Consider the following 20,133-nt stretch of genomic DNA (forward strand, 5'->3'; position numbering starts at 1 on the left):
CAAGCCAGCATCCTCACGGAGACCACGTCAGGTCCTTAACCCGCTGAGCCACAACAGGAACTCCTCCTGTAGTTATTTTATTTTTTTGTCTTTTTGCCTTTTCTAGGGCCTCTTCCGCGGCATATGGAGGTTCCCAGGCTAAGGGTCAAATTGGAGCTGTAGCCGCCAGCCTACGCCAGAGCCACAGCAGTGCGGGATCTGAGCTGTGTCTGCAACCTACACCACAGCTCACGACAATGCCGGATCCTTAACCCCCTGCGCAAGGCCAGGGATCAAACCCGCAACCTCATGGTTCCTAGTCAGATTCGTTAACCACTGTGGCACGACGGGAACTCCCTTCCTGTAGTTATTTTAACCAACGCCTGCTGATGAACATTTAGGCTGCTTCTGATTTTCTATCAAATTAAGTCTGTGTTCAGCATCTCTGCATTTCAGATGATGTGTATTTTTGAGGTTCTTTTTTTTTTTTTGGCTGCACCTGCAGCATGCGGAAGTTTCAGGGCCAGGGACTGAACTCGCAGCATAGCAGTGACCTGAGCCACAGCAGTCACAAAGCCAGATCCTTAACCGCTAGGCCACCAGGGAATTCTAAGCCTGTTTTTATTATTATTGTTTTTATTTTAATTTTTTTGTCTTTTTACCTTTTCTAGGGCTGCTCCCGCAGCATATGGAGTTCCCAGGCTAGGGGTCTAATCGGAGCCATAGCCACCAGCCAGAGCCACAGCAACTCGGGATCCAAGCCGCGTCTGCTCACGGCAACGCCAGATCCTTAACCCACTGAGCAAGGCCAGGGATCGAACCCGCAACCTCATGGTTCCTAGTCGGATTTGTTAACCACTGAGCCACGACGGGAACCTGGGAGTTTTAAAACTGGGAAATTTTGCATAAAATTCTTTTGAATTTTTCCAGATTCTTCTGGAAAGTTAGGTCTGGCAGTACTGGCCCCACATTCCTGAGTGCACAGCAGCTTGGCTGGAGCCACTGGCTCTGTTTGTTCCCCGCACCAAGGACCCCACCTTGTCCTACTGTCCCTTCTCCAAGCCTCAGAGTTGGTGGCCATTCATCTTAGACCGTTTGTCAGTTTTCTCCCAGTGGAGAAGTATTTCTTCATGTCTCAAAATAAGCAAATGAAAGGGATTTCGAGAAAGAGAGACGATTTATTTCCTTTAGGAACTGCCAGTATTCCAGCATGTTTACCATGCCAATAAAACGTATCCTGTCTTAGGCAGTGTTCTCCAGAGAAGCAGAACCACAGGATGTGGAGATGTGTGTGCAGATAGTGCCTGACTTAATCACGAATGGTTGGTTCAAATTATGATTTTTTTTTGAGTTTGCGAGGGTGTGAAGGCTTTGCACGTTTGGTAGAAACCGCATTTCGAGCTTTGAGTTTCATTGTCTCCCTGCATGCAGTGAGATGTTCTCGTGATGCTGGGCGGGGTCCGTGAGCCGCAGCGCCCAGGCAGCCACGCGATCACGAGGTAAACACCTGATACACTTACAGCCGCTCTACATCCAGCCTTTCTGTTTTTCACATTCAGTGTAGTAGTCACTAAATTACACGAGCTCTTCCACGTTTTAGGATAAATAGACTATGGGACTTCCTCTTGTGGCTCCGTGGAAGTGAATCTGACTAGCATCCATGAGAACGCAAGTTCGATCCCTGGCCTTGCTCAGTGGGTTAAAGATCTGACATTGCCATGAGCTGTGGTGTAGGCTGCAGATGCTGCTCGGATCTGGCATTGCTGTGGCTGTGGTGTAGGCCAGCGGCTACAGTTCTGATTCGACCCATAGCCTGGAAACTTCCATATGCTGTAGGTGTGACCCTAAAAAGACAGGCAAACAACAACAACAACAAGAAAACCAGACTGTGTTGGATGATTCTGCCCGTCTGTAGGGTAACGTAGGTGTTCTGAGCACACTTTAAGGGAGGCTGGGCTGAGCTATGGTATTTGGGACGTTATATTTATTAAATGCATTTTTGTGGCCATGCCTGTGGCATGAGGAAGTTCCCGGGCCAGAGATTAAACCTGCACCACAGCAGTGACCTGAGACATAGTAGTGATAATGCTGGGTCCTTAACCTGCTAGGCCACCGGGGAACTTCAAAGGCATTTTTGACTTAATGATATTTTCAATTTATGATGGGCTGATCAGGACATAACCTCATCCTAAGTGGAGGAAGATCTGTGTGTAAAGAGAAATTGAGGGCATTCCCTGGTGGTCTAGTGGTTAGGACTTGGTGCTTTCACTGCTGTGGCCCAGGTTCAATCCCTGGTCTGGGAACTGAGATCCCACATCAAGCTGCTGCATGCAGCAGCCAAAAAAAGCAAGAAAAAGAAAAAGAAATTGATTTTTGAGTTTAGGTAAGTCCGAAATCTGCAGGGAAGGCCAGCAGGCTGGAGACTCAGGGAGGAGTTGCAGTCTGAGTCTCAAGGCTATCTGCTGGCAGATTCCTTCCTGCTCAGAGAAGTCAGACTTTGTTCTAGTTGGGCCTTCGACTGATTGGATGAGGCCCACCACATTATGGAGGGCAGTCTGCCTTATTCATAGTCCACTGATTTAAAGGTTAATCTTATCACAGAAGCATCTGGTATACTGTTGGATCAAATATCTGGGCAGCTTGGCTCAGCTAAGTTGACATAAAATTAACTGTCACCTTCCCTTCCTAACCTTACAGCCTGTAACTTAGGTCATTGCAAACCACAGAACCTGTCCTGCTTAACTCTTTTACGCTTCTGGCTTGGTCCTCTAGGCATCCCTAAAGTTACCAACCCCTCACTAGAGAACAGCACAATTAAGAAGCTCTACTTTTTTTTTTTTTTTTTTTTTGTCTTTTTGCCATTTCTATGGCTGTTCCCGCGGCATATGGAGATTCCCAGGCTAGGGGTTGAATCGGAGCTGTAGCCTCTGGCCTACGCCAGAGCCACAGCAACGTGGGATCCAAGCCACGTCTGCAACCTACACCACAGGTCACAGCAACGCCAGATCCTTAACCCACTGAGCAAGGCCAGGGATCGAACCCGCAACCTCATGGTTCCTAGTCAGATTCGTTAACCACTGCGCCACAGCGGGAACTCCAAGAAGCTCTGCTTTTTTATTTCATTTATGTTAAAACTTTTTCCTTTAAAATTGTCTCAATTACTAAAAGTTATTATTTGAAAAGTAGTCAAAATAGGTATAGTGTTGAAAAAGAAAAAGAAAATGGGGTCCGTTTCTTTCAGCTTTGTCATTCTGCAGGAAATTCAGTAGTAGGCAAGGGTTTGTTTTCCAGATAAGCAGTTAGCGGGGTGTCTGGCTGATGGAGGTTCTGACTTGGACTGTGGGTTGGGTGCTCGGAAATCAGAGAAAGGAGCTGACAGCTTTCGGGCCCAGGTCACAGCTTCTTGAGATAGCCCAGGGACCCTTGCAGAGCTGCTGTCACACCTAAGCGGCGGGAGTGGGGGAGTCACCGATGGTGAGGGGCTGCTCTCCGCCAGAGCAGGGCCCCCAGGAGGCAGGATGGCGGGGGCACTGGGGCAGAATGTCCTCCTCCTGGAAACAGAATGATTTACATTTGGCATCTGTTTGGACCGAGAGTGGGAATTGCCTTTGTAATTTCTTCTGTCATGCCGCCGTCAGAAAATTAAGCTGTTTACGCGACAGACTATGGAAGGTTAATGGCTCTTGTGGGAAAGGTCGAGTGATCATTTTGAAGGGAGGCTGTGCTGGGTAATCAGAGGCAGAGGAATAAAGCGTACAATCTGTCTGCTTCTCCCCAGCTTTTTCCTGTCTTTCCAGAATATCCACAGTTTCTTCTTTGTGCCTGAAACACTCAGGTTCTCTCCAGGCCTGCTGTTGCTTTGATTATGCCAGTCACAAAAGAGAAGGATATTAGATCTCTTATGTTTTGGGTATAACTTGGGCCTTTATTATAATAATAATAATAGGCTTTCCCCTGTGGCTCAGTGGGTTAAGGATTCACCGTGGTCACTGCAGTGGTTCAGGGTGCTGCTGTGGCAAGGAGTTTGATCCCTAGCCTGGGAACTTCCTCCTGCCATGGCTGCAGCCAGGAAAGAAAACATTAGGTTCAGTACTGCTATTTACTCTCACTCTAAAAATGTTTTCAGCTAACGGATGGCCTTCAAGATGCCTTTTTATTTCCCTGAATGAATAAGAAATAAAGATAACTTCTAGGCAGTATAAAAACAAGACCAGATTGGAATTCCCGTTGTGGTGCAGTGGTTAACGAATCCGACTAGGAACCATGAGGCTGCAGATTCGATCGCTGCCCTTGCTCAGTGGGTTAAGGATCTGGCGTTGCCGTGAGCTGTGGTGTAGGTTGCACACGCTGCTCAGATCCCTCACTGCTGTGGCTCTGGCGTAGGCTGATGGCTATGGCTCCAATTAGACCCCTAGCCTGGGAATCTCCATATGCCGTGGATGAAGCCCTAGAAAAGGCAAAAAGACAAAACAAACAAACAAACAAAGACCAGATTTAATTTAAAAAGAAATATTAAGGGTTTTTTTTGTTTGTTTGTTTGTTTGTTTTGTCTTTTTAGGGCTACACCTGCTATATATGGAGGTTCCCAGGCTAGAGGTCCAATCACAGCTGTAGCCGGTGGCCTACACCACAGCCACAGCAGTGCTGGATCCTTAACCCACTGAGCGAGGCCAGGGATTGAACCTGTGTCCTTATGGATACTAGTCAGATTTGTTTCCTCTGAACCAAGATGGGAACTCCAATGTTAAGTTTTCTAATTTTGATGTAGGGAAGTCATTTTTTTCTTTAGGTTCTAAAAATTAATGTAAGAGACAAGGTTTTGTCTTTTTTTTTTTTTTTAAGGGCCTCACCCGTGGCATATGGAGGTTTGCAGGCTAGGGGTTGAATCAGAGTTGCAGCTGCTGGCCTACACCACAGCCACAGCAATGCGGGATCTGAGCTGCTTCTGTGACCTACACCACAGCTCAGGGCAATGCCAGATCCTGAACCCTCTGAGTGAGGCCAGGGATTGAACCCACGTTCTCAGGGATACTAGTTGGGTTCCTTACTGCTGAGCCGCAGCGGGAACTCCAGTAGACAGGTTTCGAACGAGTATTTTCAGCAGCACATTCATCTTTTTCTTCCTACCAGGACTGCATTTAAACTTAATCAAGTGCAGATTTCTGTCACTCTGGAAGGAGGACTTGGAGGTGGCTGAGACGGGCAGAGGCGGTGCCACGGGGGTGTCCCTGGGGCCTTTCCAAAGGGCGGTGCCCTCCACTCCTGCCTCCTCCAGTCGGCTTGGAGCTGAGGCTGCGCTGGGCCAGAGGCCTCTAGAATCCTGAGCTCCGCACAGAGCTGTGTCTGTGGCAACAGAGTGGCCTTGTTTTATTTCTCCTTGGCGCCTCTCCACTGCTGGCCGCCTTCTTTCCGTACCTCTGTCCTCCGGGCCTGGCTCACTTCATTATGCCTGGTCCACGGGGGCCCCTCCCCAGCCCTTTGTGCCCAGGCTGGCTCGCACTGCCCCTTCTGCCCCTCCCGCTGCAGGCATCTCATGGGGGCGGTTGTTGGGAGGGGTGCTCTCTGAGCATCTCACAGATGCCCGGGTGCCTAGAGCAGCATTTGGCCCTCGGTGGGGCAGAGGGGGCCAGGCAGGGTCCCTGGGTACACAGAGCTGGAGGAAGGGTGCAGCCTTGGGCAGCTCCCGGGAGCTCAGTCTTACCACGTCCAGTGGGTAGGTTTCAGCCCCCACGGACTGGAAAGACCTGTGCTTGTTGTTTCTTCCCCAGGTCGCATCTCACTGCCCATCTCAGTCTGGGCGAGCAGCTGTTTATGATGATATTCTCTGACATTTTTGCAGCAGTTTCCACATGCCAGGCGTCACATGACGAACTTGGCATGCGTTATTCTGTTCAAGCCTCACAATCACTCGTGAAGGGGGTACCTCTTTTTGCCCTCTTTATGGATTAGGAAACTGAGCCCAGAGGGCTTAAGCAGCCCAAAGTCCTACAGTTAAAAAGAAGTGGGAAGAGGATTTGTTTGTTTATTTAATTTATTTTATTATTATTATTATTTTAATTTAAAAATAATAATAATATGAAAGTTCCCGGGCCAGGAATTGAATCCAAGCTGCAGCTGCGACCTACGCTGCAGCTGTGGCAGCGCTGGATCCTTCAACCCACTGCACTGGGCCCGAGAATGAACCCACACCTCTGCAGTGACCCAGGCTGCTCCAGTTGGATTCTTAACCCACTATGCCACAGTGGGAACTCCTGGAAAGAGGATTCGAACCCTGCAGTCGGCATACTTTTCTAGTCTTCCCTTTGCTTTTCTGCATGTTTACTTGTATCTTTTTTTAGGTGCCGCATAGAAGTGACATATGGTATCTGTCTTTCTCTGTCTCACTGACTTCACCAAGTGTAATCATCTCTCGGCCCATCCGTGTGGCTGCAAATGGCGTTACTTCACGCTGTGGCGGCTGAGTGGTTTTCCGTGGTGCATCCACGTGCCGCGTCGTCTTCATCCATTCATCTGGCAGCGATGGACATTTAGGTCACATACACGATGTTTATTTTACTGTCTCCCGAATTCGAAGGTTGAGGGAAGGGAGCCAGGTGGCTGATGCGATGGGTCCCAGGACATCTGGACGTCCCGGGTCTCCGTCACCCTGTCTCCAGAGCAGCACAGAGTCAAGTGGCTCTGCTCAGAACTGGGCCTGGTCCCCGTGTGTCCCCAGGGGTCTGTGTGTGGCCTGGGGTGGGTCTCAGCACAGCACCCATGGGAGGGAAGACCCCGAACCGTCTTCAGAAGGCGCTGCGGTGAGCCAGGCCGTCTCAGCCTGCAGCGAGACGGGGAAGAAATAGCTGGCTTGTCATAGGAGCATCTGGTGCCCGTGAAACCTGGCACCTCTCCTGACCTCGGGCTATCAGGAGGCCCGGCAGGGAGCTGCGGGACTAGTGAAGTTTTCTTCTCCAGGCCGCAATTGGGGGTTAATCGTTAGCAGTTAGGGGTCTGCCACCTGCTCCGTGGACCGGCCGTCCTTTCCCAGAACACAGGTCACTTGTGTTTCTCTGCGTTAGCAGCTGCATCCAGCTGCCCCTGGGTCCCCCATTAATCACTGTGGCGGGGTCCCCTTGGGGCTGGCAGCAGGGGGCCGTTCTGACCAGAGCTGCCGGGCCACCATCTCTCCCACCCGGCATGGTGGCCACTGCTGGCCCCGGCGCGCTGACCTTCCTCGGTCGCTCTCAGTGTGGCTTCTGGACCGACCTCACCTGTGACTCAGCTCTGCTGGGCCGGCAGAACCAGGACAGGGCAGTTCCCGTGGCGCCTCCCAGGCCCTGGCCTCAGCTCACCTTGTCCCCTTCTGCTGTCTTCTAGACGCTATTACAAGGAGACCTCTGGCCTGATGCTGGACGTCGGCCCCTACATGAAGGCCCTGGAGGTACATGCCTGGGTCTGTCCCAGCTCTTTGCAGATCTCAGGGCTGCCTGAAGAAGGGGGTGTTTTCGGAGTAGGCCCTCCTATTTGAGGCTTCGGGCTGGCGCTCCCTCTCCTCCGGAGCGGGGCGCCCTGGCCAGGGCTCTGCTCCCCAGGCGCTCCCCCCAGCACCCCCCACCCTCATTGCTGACCCCGCTGGCCCTCCCAGGCGCTCTCTGCCGCCCCCTCTCGGATTCTGGGCGTCTGGATCCCTGCGACCCACCAGCCTCCTTGCTCTGCATCACCTCGAGCTCAGTGTCTCCTAACTGGACTCCCTCCCCACTCCCTCCTCCAGTTGCCAAAGCTCGGCTCAGGTGGGGCTCCCGCTCTGACCCACGCCCTGCCAGCTGCCCCCGGCTGGGCTCCTGGCCCAGGTCAGCTCCTCTCACCTCCCGTCTCACTGCTACGTGGGCTCCTGCCCACCTGTGCTCAGGTGGGAGGGGTGGACGGACTGGCGGGCGAGGCTCTGGACCTTCCCCCGGGAGGCCTTGTGGCAGAGCTGGGGGCCTGGGGGGGCGAAGGGAAGGGAGGAGAAGGAGGAGCAGATGAGAGCACATGGAGCTGGCCCACTGGGGACCGCCTCCTGCTGAGGCCGGGACCTTGGGCAGGTGGCGGGGTGCCTGGCAGTGGGTGCCCTGCACGTCCTGGGCACCCCGACATGGAGCTCAGTTGCCCTTGCCTAGGCACACATTGGGGGCAGACTGTCCTTGATTCCCCAGAGGGAGGATGCCCCTGCGGGTCGGTATCACCTGTCACCGGGTCCCAGGCCCATGCCTTGTCCTTCTCTTTTCCCAGTATGCCTGTGGTATCGAAGCCGAGGTGGTGGGGAAGCCTTCTCCGGAGTTTTTCAAGTCTGCCCTGCGAGAGATGGGGGTGGATGCCTCCCAGGTAGGCCGGCTCCTCCTGAAACGCGTGCGCCGAGGCAGCTGTTGGGGGAGACCCAGGGTTCCCCGGGTTGGCCTTGGTCCCAGGGATGGGTGTGGGGGCTCAGTCAGCCTGGGGGGTTGTGGCAGCTCCCCTCCTGCACCTCCACGGAGAGCAGACTTGACCGGAAAGGGGGAGAAAGATGGCAGAAGAGGCACACTGACTGTTTTCAACCCGTCAGATTAGTTTAGTTTCAGTGTAAGAGTGAGAAACAGAAATGCCTGTGGCTCTATTTTTTTTTTTCTTTTGAGGGCCGCACCCAAGGCGTATGGAAGTTCCCGGGCTAGGGGTCTAATTGGAGCTGTAGCCTTCGGCCTATGCCACAGCCACAGCAACGCCAGATCTTCGACCTACACCACAGCTCATGGCAACACCGGATCCTTAACCCACTGAGGGAGGCCAGGAATTGAACCCGCAACCCCATGGTCCCTAGTCGGATTCATTTCTGCTGCGCCACGAAGGGAACTCCCATTCCCTTTCTTATATTATTTTCCATCGTGGTCTATCCCAAGACCTGTGGCTTTTTTTCAGCAGCTTTTGCTTCTTCTTTGGAAGGATCGGAATTGACAAGTCCTCTCAGTACATCAGAAGTATTTCATTGGAGAAGTTCCCTGGTGGTTCAGTGCATTAGGGATCCAGCATTGTCACTGCTGTGGCTCAGGTTCCATTGCCCTCCCGGGAACTTCTGCATGCCACAGGTGCGGCCAAAATAAATAAATAAATAACTTTCGAAAAAGTATTTCATTGGAAGGACAGCATACAACAAGACTAAAAGTATATGTAAGAATAAAATCACACAATTTGCCACTTTTCAGTATAACTATTTTTGAGACACGTTGCCTTCCAAACATACATCTTAGAACGGAAAAACAAAGAAGCTAGGGAGTTCCCATTGTGGTGCAGTGGTTAAGGAATCCGACTAGGAACCATGAGGTTACAGGTTCGATCCCTGGTCTTGCTCAGTGGGTGAAGGATCTTGGGTTGCCGTGAGCTGTGGTGTAGGTTGCAGACGCAGCTCGGATCCTGCATTGTTGTGGCTCTGGCGTAGGCTGGTGGCTATGGCTCCGGTTCCACCCCTAGCCTGGGAACCTCCATATGCCATGGGAGCAGCCCTAGAAAAGGCAAAAAAAAAAAAGACAAAAAAAAAAAAAAAAAAGACAAAAAAAACCCCCAAAAAACGAAGCAGCTAGGATTTCAGTGCCCACCCCCCCACCCCCCTTCCCAGGTGGTGCAAACTCGTCCCCTGCAGCCGGTGGCTTCCTGAAGGAACAGTGGCCCGTGTTTGCAGGCCGGGGCTGCCCTGCTGTCTGATTTGGACACGGCCCCAGGGGACAGTGTCAGCATCCTGTGGCGAGGCTGGTGCCCAAGGAGCCCTGTGATGCTCCCTTGTCTTGGGAGCCGAATTTCTTGTATGTTCTGGTCTTTCCCGATGCTGAGAGAAAGATGGCCCGCAGCCACGAAGCCTAACACCTCTGTGCCCGCATGTCCCCTGAGATTCACAGGCGTCAGAAAACACAGGTCTCAAGGGTCCCCAGGAAATTCCGGGCAGTGCCTTGTGAGGCTTATAGACAAGGAGAGGCTGGTGTTTTGAATGCGTAAAGACTGCAGGAATAAATCACTGGTTTTCATGACTTCATTTCATAGTGACAAACTTAAACTTTGTTTTATTTGTGCCAAGTTTCAAACATACACAAAAGCAGCAAGGATTCATCACCCATAGACCCTTCATCCAGATTCAATAATTAAAAGATTTTGTCACATTCCCTTCTTCTATCCTTTTTCTTTCTTCTCAAAAATTGACCTTTTTTTTTCCTTTGGTTATTTTATTTTAGGCCATATCCATGGCATGCAGAAGTTCCCAGGCCAGGATCAAACCCAAGCCACAGCAGTGACCTGAGCCATAGCAGTGACAACACTGGATCCTTAGCCCACTGAGCCATCAGGGAACTCCTTTTCTGATATATTTTATTTTATTTTTTATTTTTTATTTTTTTGAATTTTCTAGGGCCTCTCCCACGGCATATGGAGATTCCCAGGCTAGGGGGTCTAATTGGAGCCGTAGCCACCAGCCTATGCCAGAGCCACCGCAACGCAGGATCCGAGCCGCGTCTTCGACCTACACCAAAGCTCACGGCAAAGCCGGATCCTTGACCCACTGAGCAAGGCCAGGGATCGAACCCTCAACCTCATGGTTTCTAGTCGGATTTGTTAACCACTGCGCCACAACAGGAACTCCATCTGGTGTATTTTAAAGCAAACCCCATACTTAATGTTTTTCTATCCTTTCACATTATAGTATACTTTTCAAAAGAAGATGGGTGTTCTAATTACAGTGCATTAAGAAACCTAACAGTGGCCAAAAAACACACAAAAATATGTTCAGCATCATTAGTCATCAGGGAAATGCTAATCAAAGCCACAATGAGATCCCACTTCATACCCACTCAGATGGCCATAAAAATTTTTAAAAATTTATTTAGTTATTATTATTATCTTTGCTTTTTAGGGCCGCATCTGCAGCATATGGAGGTTCTCAGGCTAGGGGGCAAGTCAGAGCTGCAGCTGCCGACCTGCACCATAGCCTCAGCAATGCTGGATCCTTAACCCCCTAAGTGAGGCCAGGGCTTGAACCCGAATCCTCATGGATACTGGTCACATTTGTATCTGCTGAGCCATGACAGGAACTCTAGTTGTTTGTATGTTTTAGAGATTAAGTCCTTGTTAGTTGCATCATTGGAAACTATTTTTTTCTTTTTAACATTTTATCATAAAACATTTCAAATATCTATGCAAGTTGAGAAAGCAGTAACATGAACACCCAGGTACTCATGATAGAGCTTCGATAGTTATCAACTAATAAGCACTTTTAAAAATTGTTTTTAACTGTTCCTTCTGAAGCAATGTCCCTCATACAGTGAGGCTGCAAAAAAAGTACAGAGAATGCCCGAGTACCTTTACACCTGCTACCCCAAATGCTGACATCTTAGTAACCATCAGAGAACGGGTATAAATGCAGGAAACCAGCCTTGACGCAGACGGTGACTAACCCAGGGAGCCTCCGGCTTCGGACACGTTGTCTCTGGCGTCATGTCTCCTCGTGCCCTTGACTCTGAGCAGTTCCTCAGTCTGTCTTCGTTTCCCAGGACTGGGGCGGTATTGAAGAGCTAGGGTTAGGGTTAGGGTTAGGGTATCCTGAGGTCGCTGAGGTATCATGCTTTAGCTGTAGGTTAGGCATTCCCCACGTGTTTAATTCTGGCTATGCGTGTCACAGACCCAGGGCTCTGCCCTGCCGCAGTGGTGTCAGCCCGTTACTGGTGACGGTCATTTGAATGCCCATCCGAGGTGCTGGGTTCTCTGTTACAAAGCTCTTGTCGTCCCTTTGTGACTACAAGTGTCTTGTGACAGGAGTTCCCCCCATTCGTGGCTCAGTGGAAACGAGTCTGAGTAGTATCAATGTGGGTTCCATCCCCGGCCTCGCTCAGTCAGTGGCGTTGCCGTGAGCTGTGGTGTAGGTTGCAGACGCGGCTCAGATCTGGCGTTGCTGTGGCTGCGGTGTATGCTAGCAGCTGTATCTCCAATTCAGCCCCTACCCTGGGAACCTCCATATGCCCCAGGTGCGGACCTAAAAAGCAAAAAAAAAAAAAAAAAAAATAATAATAATAAATAAAAATTTAAAAAAGTGGCTTGTGGGGCAGTACTGTGACACCATGGGGCTATCCCCTTCCTGTCATTCTTTTCTCCTCCTAATTTTAGCATCCGTCGACACTCTGCAGCAGTTGCTAACATGGCGTTTGCCAAATAGTGATTTTCTAATCCCATCGTTCCTTCTACATTAATTGATTAGAATTTACTGTAAGGAAGAGCTTTCCTTTTTCTCCCATTTACTGTTTTATTTATTCCAATAGGGACCCAGGGACACCTGCTTTATTCCATGAGTTGCAATCTAACACGATTGCCATTTTTTGTTGCTCAGATTGCTCAAATCACAGTAAGAATGATTACATGCACCTTTTAAGATTCTTTCTTTTTTGTTTTTGACTGCGCCTTCAGCATGTGGAAATTCCCAGGCCAGGGATTGAACCCATACCACAGCAGCATCCCGAGCCCCTGTAGTGACAATGCTAGACCACCAGAAAACTCCAAGATTTCTTTTCTTGACAGTTGTTTCTTTTTTCTTTTTCTTTTTCTTTTGCCTAGAGCAAATCCCTCTAGAGATTGACAGCCAAAACACTGTTTTTTAAAGCTACCATCATTCCTCTAGGAATAGTTCCCCTTAGGGTGGTTTGTTACCAACGAGACTTTCCTTGAATTCACCTTACTTCTAATTTTTACGGAATTGGTTTTGCAGCATTTAAATTTATTTTATAGTTAGGTAAACATTCGTGTGGTTCTGAAATCAAACCCACAAAACAAGAGACGTTCCAGGAAATCTAGCTTCTGTTCTTTTCCTTCTGTTGTCTTCCTGCCCGTCTCTCATTGTAGCCATTTTTAGAAATAATATGGCTTATCTTTTCATTTCTTAAATATAAACCACTGTGTATTCATAGAATGAATGTAAGAGAGTAAATTCTTAGCATAATTTGTTATAGAGTGGGAGAAAGGTTACTGTTATAATGTGAATTAAAAAACCTGAGTTCCCATCGTGGCTCAGTAGGTAAAGAACCTGACATAGTGTCCACAGAGGACACAAGTTCAATCCCTGGCCTCACTCAGAAGGTCAGGGATCCAGTGTTGCTGCAAGTTGCAGCATTGGTTGCAGATGCAGCTCAGATCTGGCTTGGCTGTGGCTGTGTCCTAGGCCAGCAGCTGCAGGTCCGATTCAACCCCTAGCCTGGGAACTTCCATATGCTGCACGTGTGGCCCTAAAAAGAAAAAGCAAGAGCAAAAACAAAATCTAGAAAATAAGACCAGAGCACCTGAATATTAAGATGTTTTCTTTGGGAGTTCCCGTCGTGGCACAGTGGTTAACGAATCCGACTAGGAACCATGAGGTTGCGGGTTCGGTCCCTGGCCTCGCTCAGTGGGTGAAGGATCTGGCGTTGCCGTGAGCTGTGGTGTAGGTCGCCGATGCAGCTCGGCTAGGATCTGGTGTTGCTGTGGCTCTGGTGTAGGCTGGTGGCTACAGCTCCGATTAGACCCCTAGCCTGGGAACCTCCATATGCCGTGGGGGCAGCCCTAGAGAAGACAAAAAAAAAAAAAAAAAAAGATGTTATCTTTGGTTATCTTTGCATAGTTGACCTTGGCTAACTCCCTCCCTCGGCCACCCTGTGTTTGTTTGGCATTTTTCAGGCATCGTTTACATTCTAAACAAGAAACTGCTTTCCTCACCCTCTAAAGCAGCGCCAAGGCTCGTTTGGGGATCAGGGTGACCGGGCTTCTCATTTGGCAGATGTGGGGCTGTGGGGGCTGGTGGGGAGGGTTGGGATTTGGGGCCCCTGGCAGGGTGTGGTGTCTGCTGAGCTTGGGGTCACCGTGCTGTCCAGGCGTCGCCAGCGTCTGTGGCCCTGGATAGCCAGGGACTCCGGTGGCTCTGAGCACATGTGGCACAGCTGAATCTTATCCACCTCCCGCGGTATCATTCTCGCTTCTGCCTTCAGATGTCAGGTCTGTCCCCCCCCTTGACAGACAGTGGAGTGGCAGTGCCGTGTTCTTAACCCGTCCCCCCAACCCCACGCTTTTCCTAAGCTGTTTATTAATGTTGATTGAGCCTCAGGAGGTAGAGACATTTTAAAGCTGCCTTTTTGAATGAGCCGGGTCATATTCACCAGGCAAGAATTCTCCGTTCCTGCTTCTCTATTTTTAATGAAAAATGCCTGTGAGGAGCTATCTTGCGCTGAAGTGCCAGGCTGCGGCAAATCTTACATTTTTTCAGGCCGCCGTAATCAATAAAGTTATCACCAGTCATGTCCCTTGCTAACTGCTTCTTCCCAGACCCACACTTGGTGGTTGCTGCTGAGGAGTTTTCCGCCTGCACCCAGAATGGCTGTAACTCCCCCAATCCAATTTTCATTTTAACCTTTCCTCAGTAGCCCAGGTATAACAGATTGCTGGTGTTACTCTAATAGACTGGAGATGCAGACCTCTTAGAGGGGACCAGAACCTTTCTAGGATTCAATAATACGGCAAAGAATAACACACGGTAAAGAGTACTTCTAGGAATACCTGATTCTCGTGGTTTAAGGCTTCTGAATTAATGCGCGGTCTTATACCTTCCTGCTAAAACCCTCATGATGCAAAGATTTTGGCCGTTTTCCAGCATTGTAAGATGTTCCATCAGTTGCAAATTGTGCCGCTTTAATGGAAATGGGGCTTCTTGAGACCAGAGCGTTCGGTCAGCACCAGAAGCCAGTGTGGGGTGGCCTGGAAGCCGGGGGCGCCCATTTCACAGATGAGGACCCGAGGCTTGGAGAGGAAGGGCCTTGAATGCTTTGAGCAACCTGTGTGCTCCCCCCACTTGCCCCCTGGAACTGCCCGCACGCCTTTCCTTCACGAAGCCTCTCCTCCAGCCCCCTGCGTAGGCACACAGGCTGAAGGTTAAGGCAGGATCTCTCAGTTTTGGCACCGTTGTCATTTTGGGGCCAAGTCAAATAGTGGGGGGGGTATCCCCTCTTCCCCGAGTTGTGAAATCACAGATGTCACCAGATGCTGCCAAATGTCCCAGGGGAGTGGAAAGATGGCCCCCAGTTGAGGACCAGGACCCTGGGGAACAGTCACTGGAAAGTCTGGGAGCGAAGCTGGTGGGGAGAGAGGCGGGGACCCAGCCCCCTCCAGCCCTTGCTGTACCCCAGTTCTCAAGGAGGGTCCAGCGACATACCAGAATGCTTAGGTTTGAAAAGGCCTATTTAGTAGCACAATGTCATTTTCTGTTTTGGAAAATATTAAAATATATCTTGTTGGCAGAATACAGAAAATACAGTGAGGCAAGGTCCTGGGTGGTGCGAGTGAGTCCTCTAGAACAGTGTGTTGACAGGGTTGACAGGCCCAGTGGGTTAAGAATCCAATTGCAGCGGCTCGGGTCACTGCAGCGGTTCCGGTTCAATCCCCGTCTGGGCGCAGTGGGTTTAAGAATCTGGCGTTGCTGCAGTGGCAGCTAGTCCTTGGCCTGTGAACTTCCGTATGCCTTGGGGCCGGCCATAAAAAAATAAAAATAAAAAATAACGGGGGTGAGGTTTGGAGGTTTGTCCACAGGCAGCTGGGTATAAATGTGGACGTTGCCCCATCATTATCCTCCCTGGCTCTCAGGTTTTTTTTTTTTTTTTTTTTTTTTTCTCTTTTTGGGGGACCATACCCACGGCATATGGGGGTTCCCAGGCTAGGGGTTGAATTGGACCTGCAACTGCTGGCCTACACCACAGCCACAGCTACGCAGTATCCAAGCCATATCTGAGACCTACACTGCAGCTCACGGCAACACCAGATCCTTAACCCACTGAGCGGGGCCGGGGATGGAACCCTCATCCTTGTGGATACTGGTCGGATTTGTTTCCGCCACACCACGGTGGGAACCCCTACCCTCTCGGAGGGAGAAGCGCTTCTCCTGGCAGAGCTGGAGGGTGGCTAGACACCTTGTGCAGCGTGGGCTTTCTTGGGAAAACTCTTTGGCCTTGGAAGTTTGTGTTCTGGACATCGCCACTTGCTAGAGTGAGCTTTCCCCCCGGGCGCCGAGGATGGAGAAGCGGAGATCACGGCCAGTGGACCAGTATTTAAGAAGAGTGGATGAGTCTGGTTTTTGAACCGAAACCAGAAAACCTGCCGAACGGGCTCTGGGGCCGCCTCTGGCCCTCAGGTCTCTGTTCCGTGGCCTCTTGCACTGTGACTCTGTCTTCCCGTAAGCGAATCGCCGTCAGAAAGGCAGTGCAACCCAGGCCTGACAGGTGGGGTTTTTTATTTCCCCCGACAGCGCACCTCTCGACCTCTATCTTCTTGCCAATGATTTTTTAAATCCTAAATGATTTGGCAATAATTGCTCCTCCTTGCGTGATTATTGCCCTTCACCGATAGTAAATCCGTGACGTCCCCAGGGGCCGAGCGCGTTTTGGTATGCGGAGCCCACAAGCTGGCCCAGACAGGCATCGCTGCGCAGGGCGGCTGCACACCCACGGCGTCCCTGAACCCTCCCCTCTGTCTCACGGCCCTGGGCTCTGCCTGGGCTTGGCTGTCGGTTTATCATGCAGAACCACAGCTGCTGCTCCACCGTGCTCTTCCTCCAAGGGCCCAGATTTCTCTGGTTCCTGCTCCACGGGCCCTATCGACAAATGTCCTTGCCCAGGAAGACTGGGGAGTCCCTGTTCTGAGTGGGGATGAGCTTCTACTACCTTGGGGATTCTTGCGGCTGGCAGTCGTCTGCATGCACAGAATCTTCTTTTCTCCAGAGCCTGGACGATGCCAGGCATGACATTTAATAATCGGAAGACCCAGTTCATGTCCAAGGAACCTTCTGGAAGGATGGCCCCCAGAGCCTCTGACAGCCGTGGACGGGGTCCTAAGCTGGAATGCTGTGGATGCTCAGAGGCTGACCTAACAGTGCTACGAGAATTTGAGAAAAACTAGCATCTCATGTTGGGGCTTGTGGCCAGCCCGGTCGCCTAAGCAGGTGCCCGCCTGCCCCAGCCCTGTCCTCCCCGATGAGCTGTGTGGTTGCCCAGGTGACCCTGGCTCGCGCAGGAAGCAGGTGCCCGCCTGCCCCAGCCCTGTCCTCCCCGATGAGCTGTGTGGTTGCCCAGGTGACCCTGGCTCGCGCAGGTACCCTTAGGCTAACGTGTGCATGCAGCGGTCTCTGTGGCTGGTCCCAGCGCAGGGAACGTATGTTGCCACTGGCTGTTTCTTCTTTGGGTGATGGGTGATTTCCACACAGCTGCGTGGGAGCTTGTAGACACAAAATTAAATCCATTTGGATTTGGCTGTGTTTTCTCCAGCATTACTCATTCTAGAAAAGGAAATATTTCAATTTTACCATATCTGGATACTAGCCGCTGGTGCTATTGTTACTTAATGTTTCTTTAAATTGACCCATTTTATCAACTTAAATGTATTTTAAAAGGAACTTTTGATCACGACCATAAATGGAAAATCAGAATCACTCACCATAAGTAGATCACTCTGAAAATAGGATTACATTAAAATGTATGTCTTTGTTATACTGAACATCAAATAATATGTCACCAGCATGCGTGACACACTTTGGGGAACATGGGTTTAAGTGGAGGAAAGATCAGAGAAAATGAGTGACAAGTATGCAGTTTAGAATATTCACTGGGAAGAAATGCAGTTTATTTCAGGTACCTCGTGTTTCTGTGGGCGGGCAGGTGGTGAGGCGACTACCAATTGGCAGAATTCTCGGCCATCGGCCCGGCTCCCGAAGCTTTCCCAGTGTTTAGGATGGAGGCCCCTCTGGCCTCAACTAGAATGTGATGACACAGCAGGGGCCTGGTCCCTCTTTTTTTTTTTTTTTTGTCATCTTTTGTCTTTTGTCTTTTCAGCGCTGCATCCACAGCATATGTAAGTTCCCAGGCTAGGGGTCAAATCGGAGCCACGGCTGCCGGCTTACACCACAGCCACAGCCACGCAGGATCCTTAACCCACTGAGCAAGGCCATGGATCAAACTTGCATCCTCATGGATCCTAGTCGGGTTCCTTAACCCCTGAGCCATGACGGGAACTCCCAGGGGCCTGGTTCCTCTGAGGGAGCCCCATGCTGGTGGTTAGAAAAGCCCTGTGTTTACCTGAAACTACCTTCCCAGCGTCTGGGGTGTGCCAGCTCAGTTTTTGTCCTTGTCCATAAGCTCCTCCTGATTCCTCCTCATTTGATGAGGAATGAAGGCCTGTTCAGGAGCTGTTTCCAAGGACACTTGCTGCAGGCTAATTGGCCTGTGCTTCTGGGAATTTGACGCGTGGCCTCCCCAGCTGAGCGCTGGCGATGGTAGTTGGCACATAGGTGGTGGCTTCTCCTGGGAAGTCTCTCACTCCTTCTCCTAACCCCCCTTACCTCTCTTGCCCTTCAGGGCCAAGCTCATAGCCACACCTCCTCTAGGAAGCCCTCCCTGGCCACCACCAACCCCATGAGATCAGGCCTCAGCCTCCAGCACTTTTCCTCCCTGTGCTTTATCACAGGCCCTGGCCATGTTTGTGAAATTATCTGTCTTCCGCCTTCACTGGGAGCTTCACGGGGGTGGGGACTGTGTTTCTGACTCACTGTGTCCTCACCGCCCGGCCTGATGCAGAGGCACTGGGGCACCGGAGCGCCGGGTGTAAAGGCCGTGGACGGTCTCCAGCAGAGTTAGGTTAGGAGTTTCCTCAACAAAACATTTTGTAATATTTTTTTCCCTTTGTTAAAAATTTTATTTTATTTTTTGTCTTTTTAGGGTGCACCAACAGCATACAGAGGTTCCCAGGCTAGGGGTCAAATCAGAGCTACAGCTGCCAGCCTACACCATAGCCACAGAAACACCAGATCTGAGCCATGTCTGCAGCCTACACCACAGCTCATGGCAATACAGGATCCTTAACCTATTGAGCAAGGCCTAGGATCGAACGTGCGTCCTCATGGATACTAGTGAGATTCGTTTCTGCTGAGCCATGACAGGAACTCCTGTTTTTTTCCTTTTAAACATGTATAGATAGGGAGTTCCTGTTGTGGCTCAGTGAGTTAAGAACCTGACTAGTATCCATGAGGAGGCAGGTTTGACCCCTGGCCTTGCTCAGTGGGTTAAGGATCTAGTGTTACTGTGAGCTGTGGTGGAGGATGTGGCTCGGATCCGCATTGCTCTGGCTGTGGTGCGGGTCAAGCAGCTGTAGCTTCAATTTGACCCCTAGCCTGGAAAGTTCCATATGCTGTGGGCACGGCTCTAAAAACAACAACAACAACAACAAAAAGGTGTAGATAACATTATATACAGACACTGTCCTTGTTGCTTAACTTACATGATTTCATTTTAGCATCACGCCAATTATACCAATTTTGCGGATTGGAATGGATTGGATCACAGAGCTAGCGAATAGCAGAGCTGGGATTCGGGCCTAGTTGTCCTCAGACAGAGTCCAGATTGAAGGGGAAGAGTGCCCTGGTTGGTGACTGCTTCATGGTCATCATTTTGGGTTTTCTTGGTTTTGGTTTCTGTGTGTGTCCATTGGTTGGTCCTGCCCAGCATCTGAATTCCAGAGCAAACCTGTGGAGTAACTGTCAGTTTCAGAGCTTCTCTTCCCATCAACATGGGGACACTCACCCGCCACGGGACCCCGTCTCCCAGGCCTGTCCGACCTCTGACCCTGGGCATTTCTAGCTGGACTCAGGAGTGTGTCTGGAATGCGTTGGCATCTGAGGGGTCACACTTTCCCCCCAGTATCAGAATCATTTCCTGAAAAGATTTTGAAGCTTTTAATCAGTGTGGTAGTTGAGTGAGGGAGGCTGCTCTTTTTTTCTTTGAAAATACGTTTATTTATGGAAAGAATACGAGTCAGTGTAAACAGTGACATGAATAATAGATGTTGAGATGTCACAAGGACATCCACTGATGATTAGTTTCAACAGCATGAGTGTCGCCTGTGCCACCCACACCCACTCTTTGTTGGTAACCCTTGCGGGGTTCTCTTGGCTGGGCCTCCTAAGTGTTTCTAGACGTAGACAGCCATGGCTGATTTCAGACCCTGACTCATGAGCAGACGTGTATGGATCAGCAGCGAGCCCCAGGATCAGGGTGAGCCTGCCCTCAAAGGGCCCACGCGTTTCTGGAGGCGTGCGATAAGTGAAGTGACTGTTGCGGTGCGGGGGCACGTGCC

At 50.5% G+C, this 20,133-nt stretch overlaps 1 protein-coding gene across 9 annotated transcripts in view; it reads left to right on the forward strand.

Annotated features, from left to right (window-relative positions):
* Positions 1-20,133, forward strand: part of LHPP (phospholysine phosphohistidine inorganic pyrophosphate phosphatase) — a 134,571-nt gene that overhangs the window by 28,064 nt on the left and 86,374 nt on the right. For 2 of the 9 annotated variants that reach the window (XM_021071963.2, NM_001243608.1), the window contains 2 exon segments: positions 7,336-7,399; positions 8,230-8,322. In XM_021071963.2, coding sequence (XP_020927622.1) covers positions 7,336-7,399; positions 8,230-8,322 — 157 coding nt within the window. 9 annotated transcript variants of the gene reach the window in all.

Source organism: Sus scrofa, chromosome 14 (assembly GCF_054392235.1).
Source record: "Sus scrofa isolate SSC_HxYL_T2T_F1_AM1 chromosome 14, Sscrofa_HxYL_maternal_Yorkshire_Landrace_v2.0, whole genome shotgun sequence".
Taxonomy (NCBI): domain Eukaryota; kingdom Metazoa; phylum Chordata; class Mammalia; order Artiodactyla; family Suidae; genus Sus; species Sus scrofa.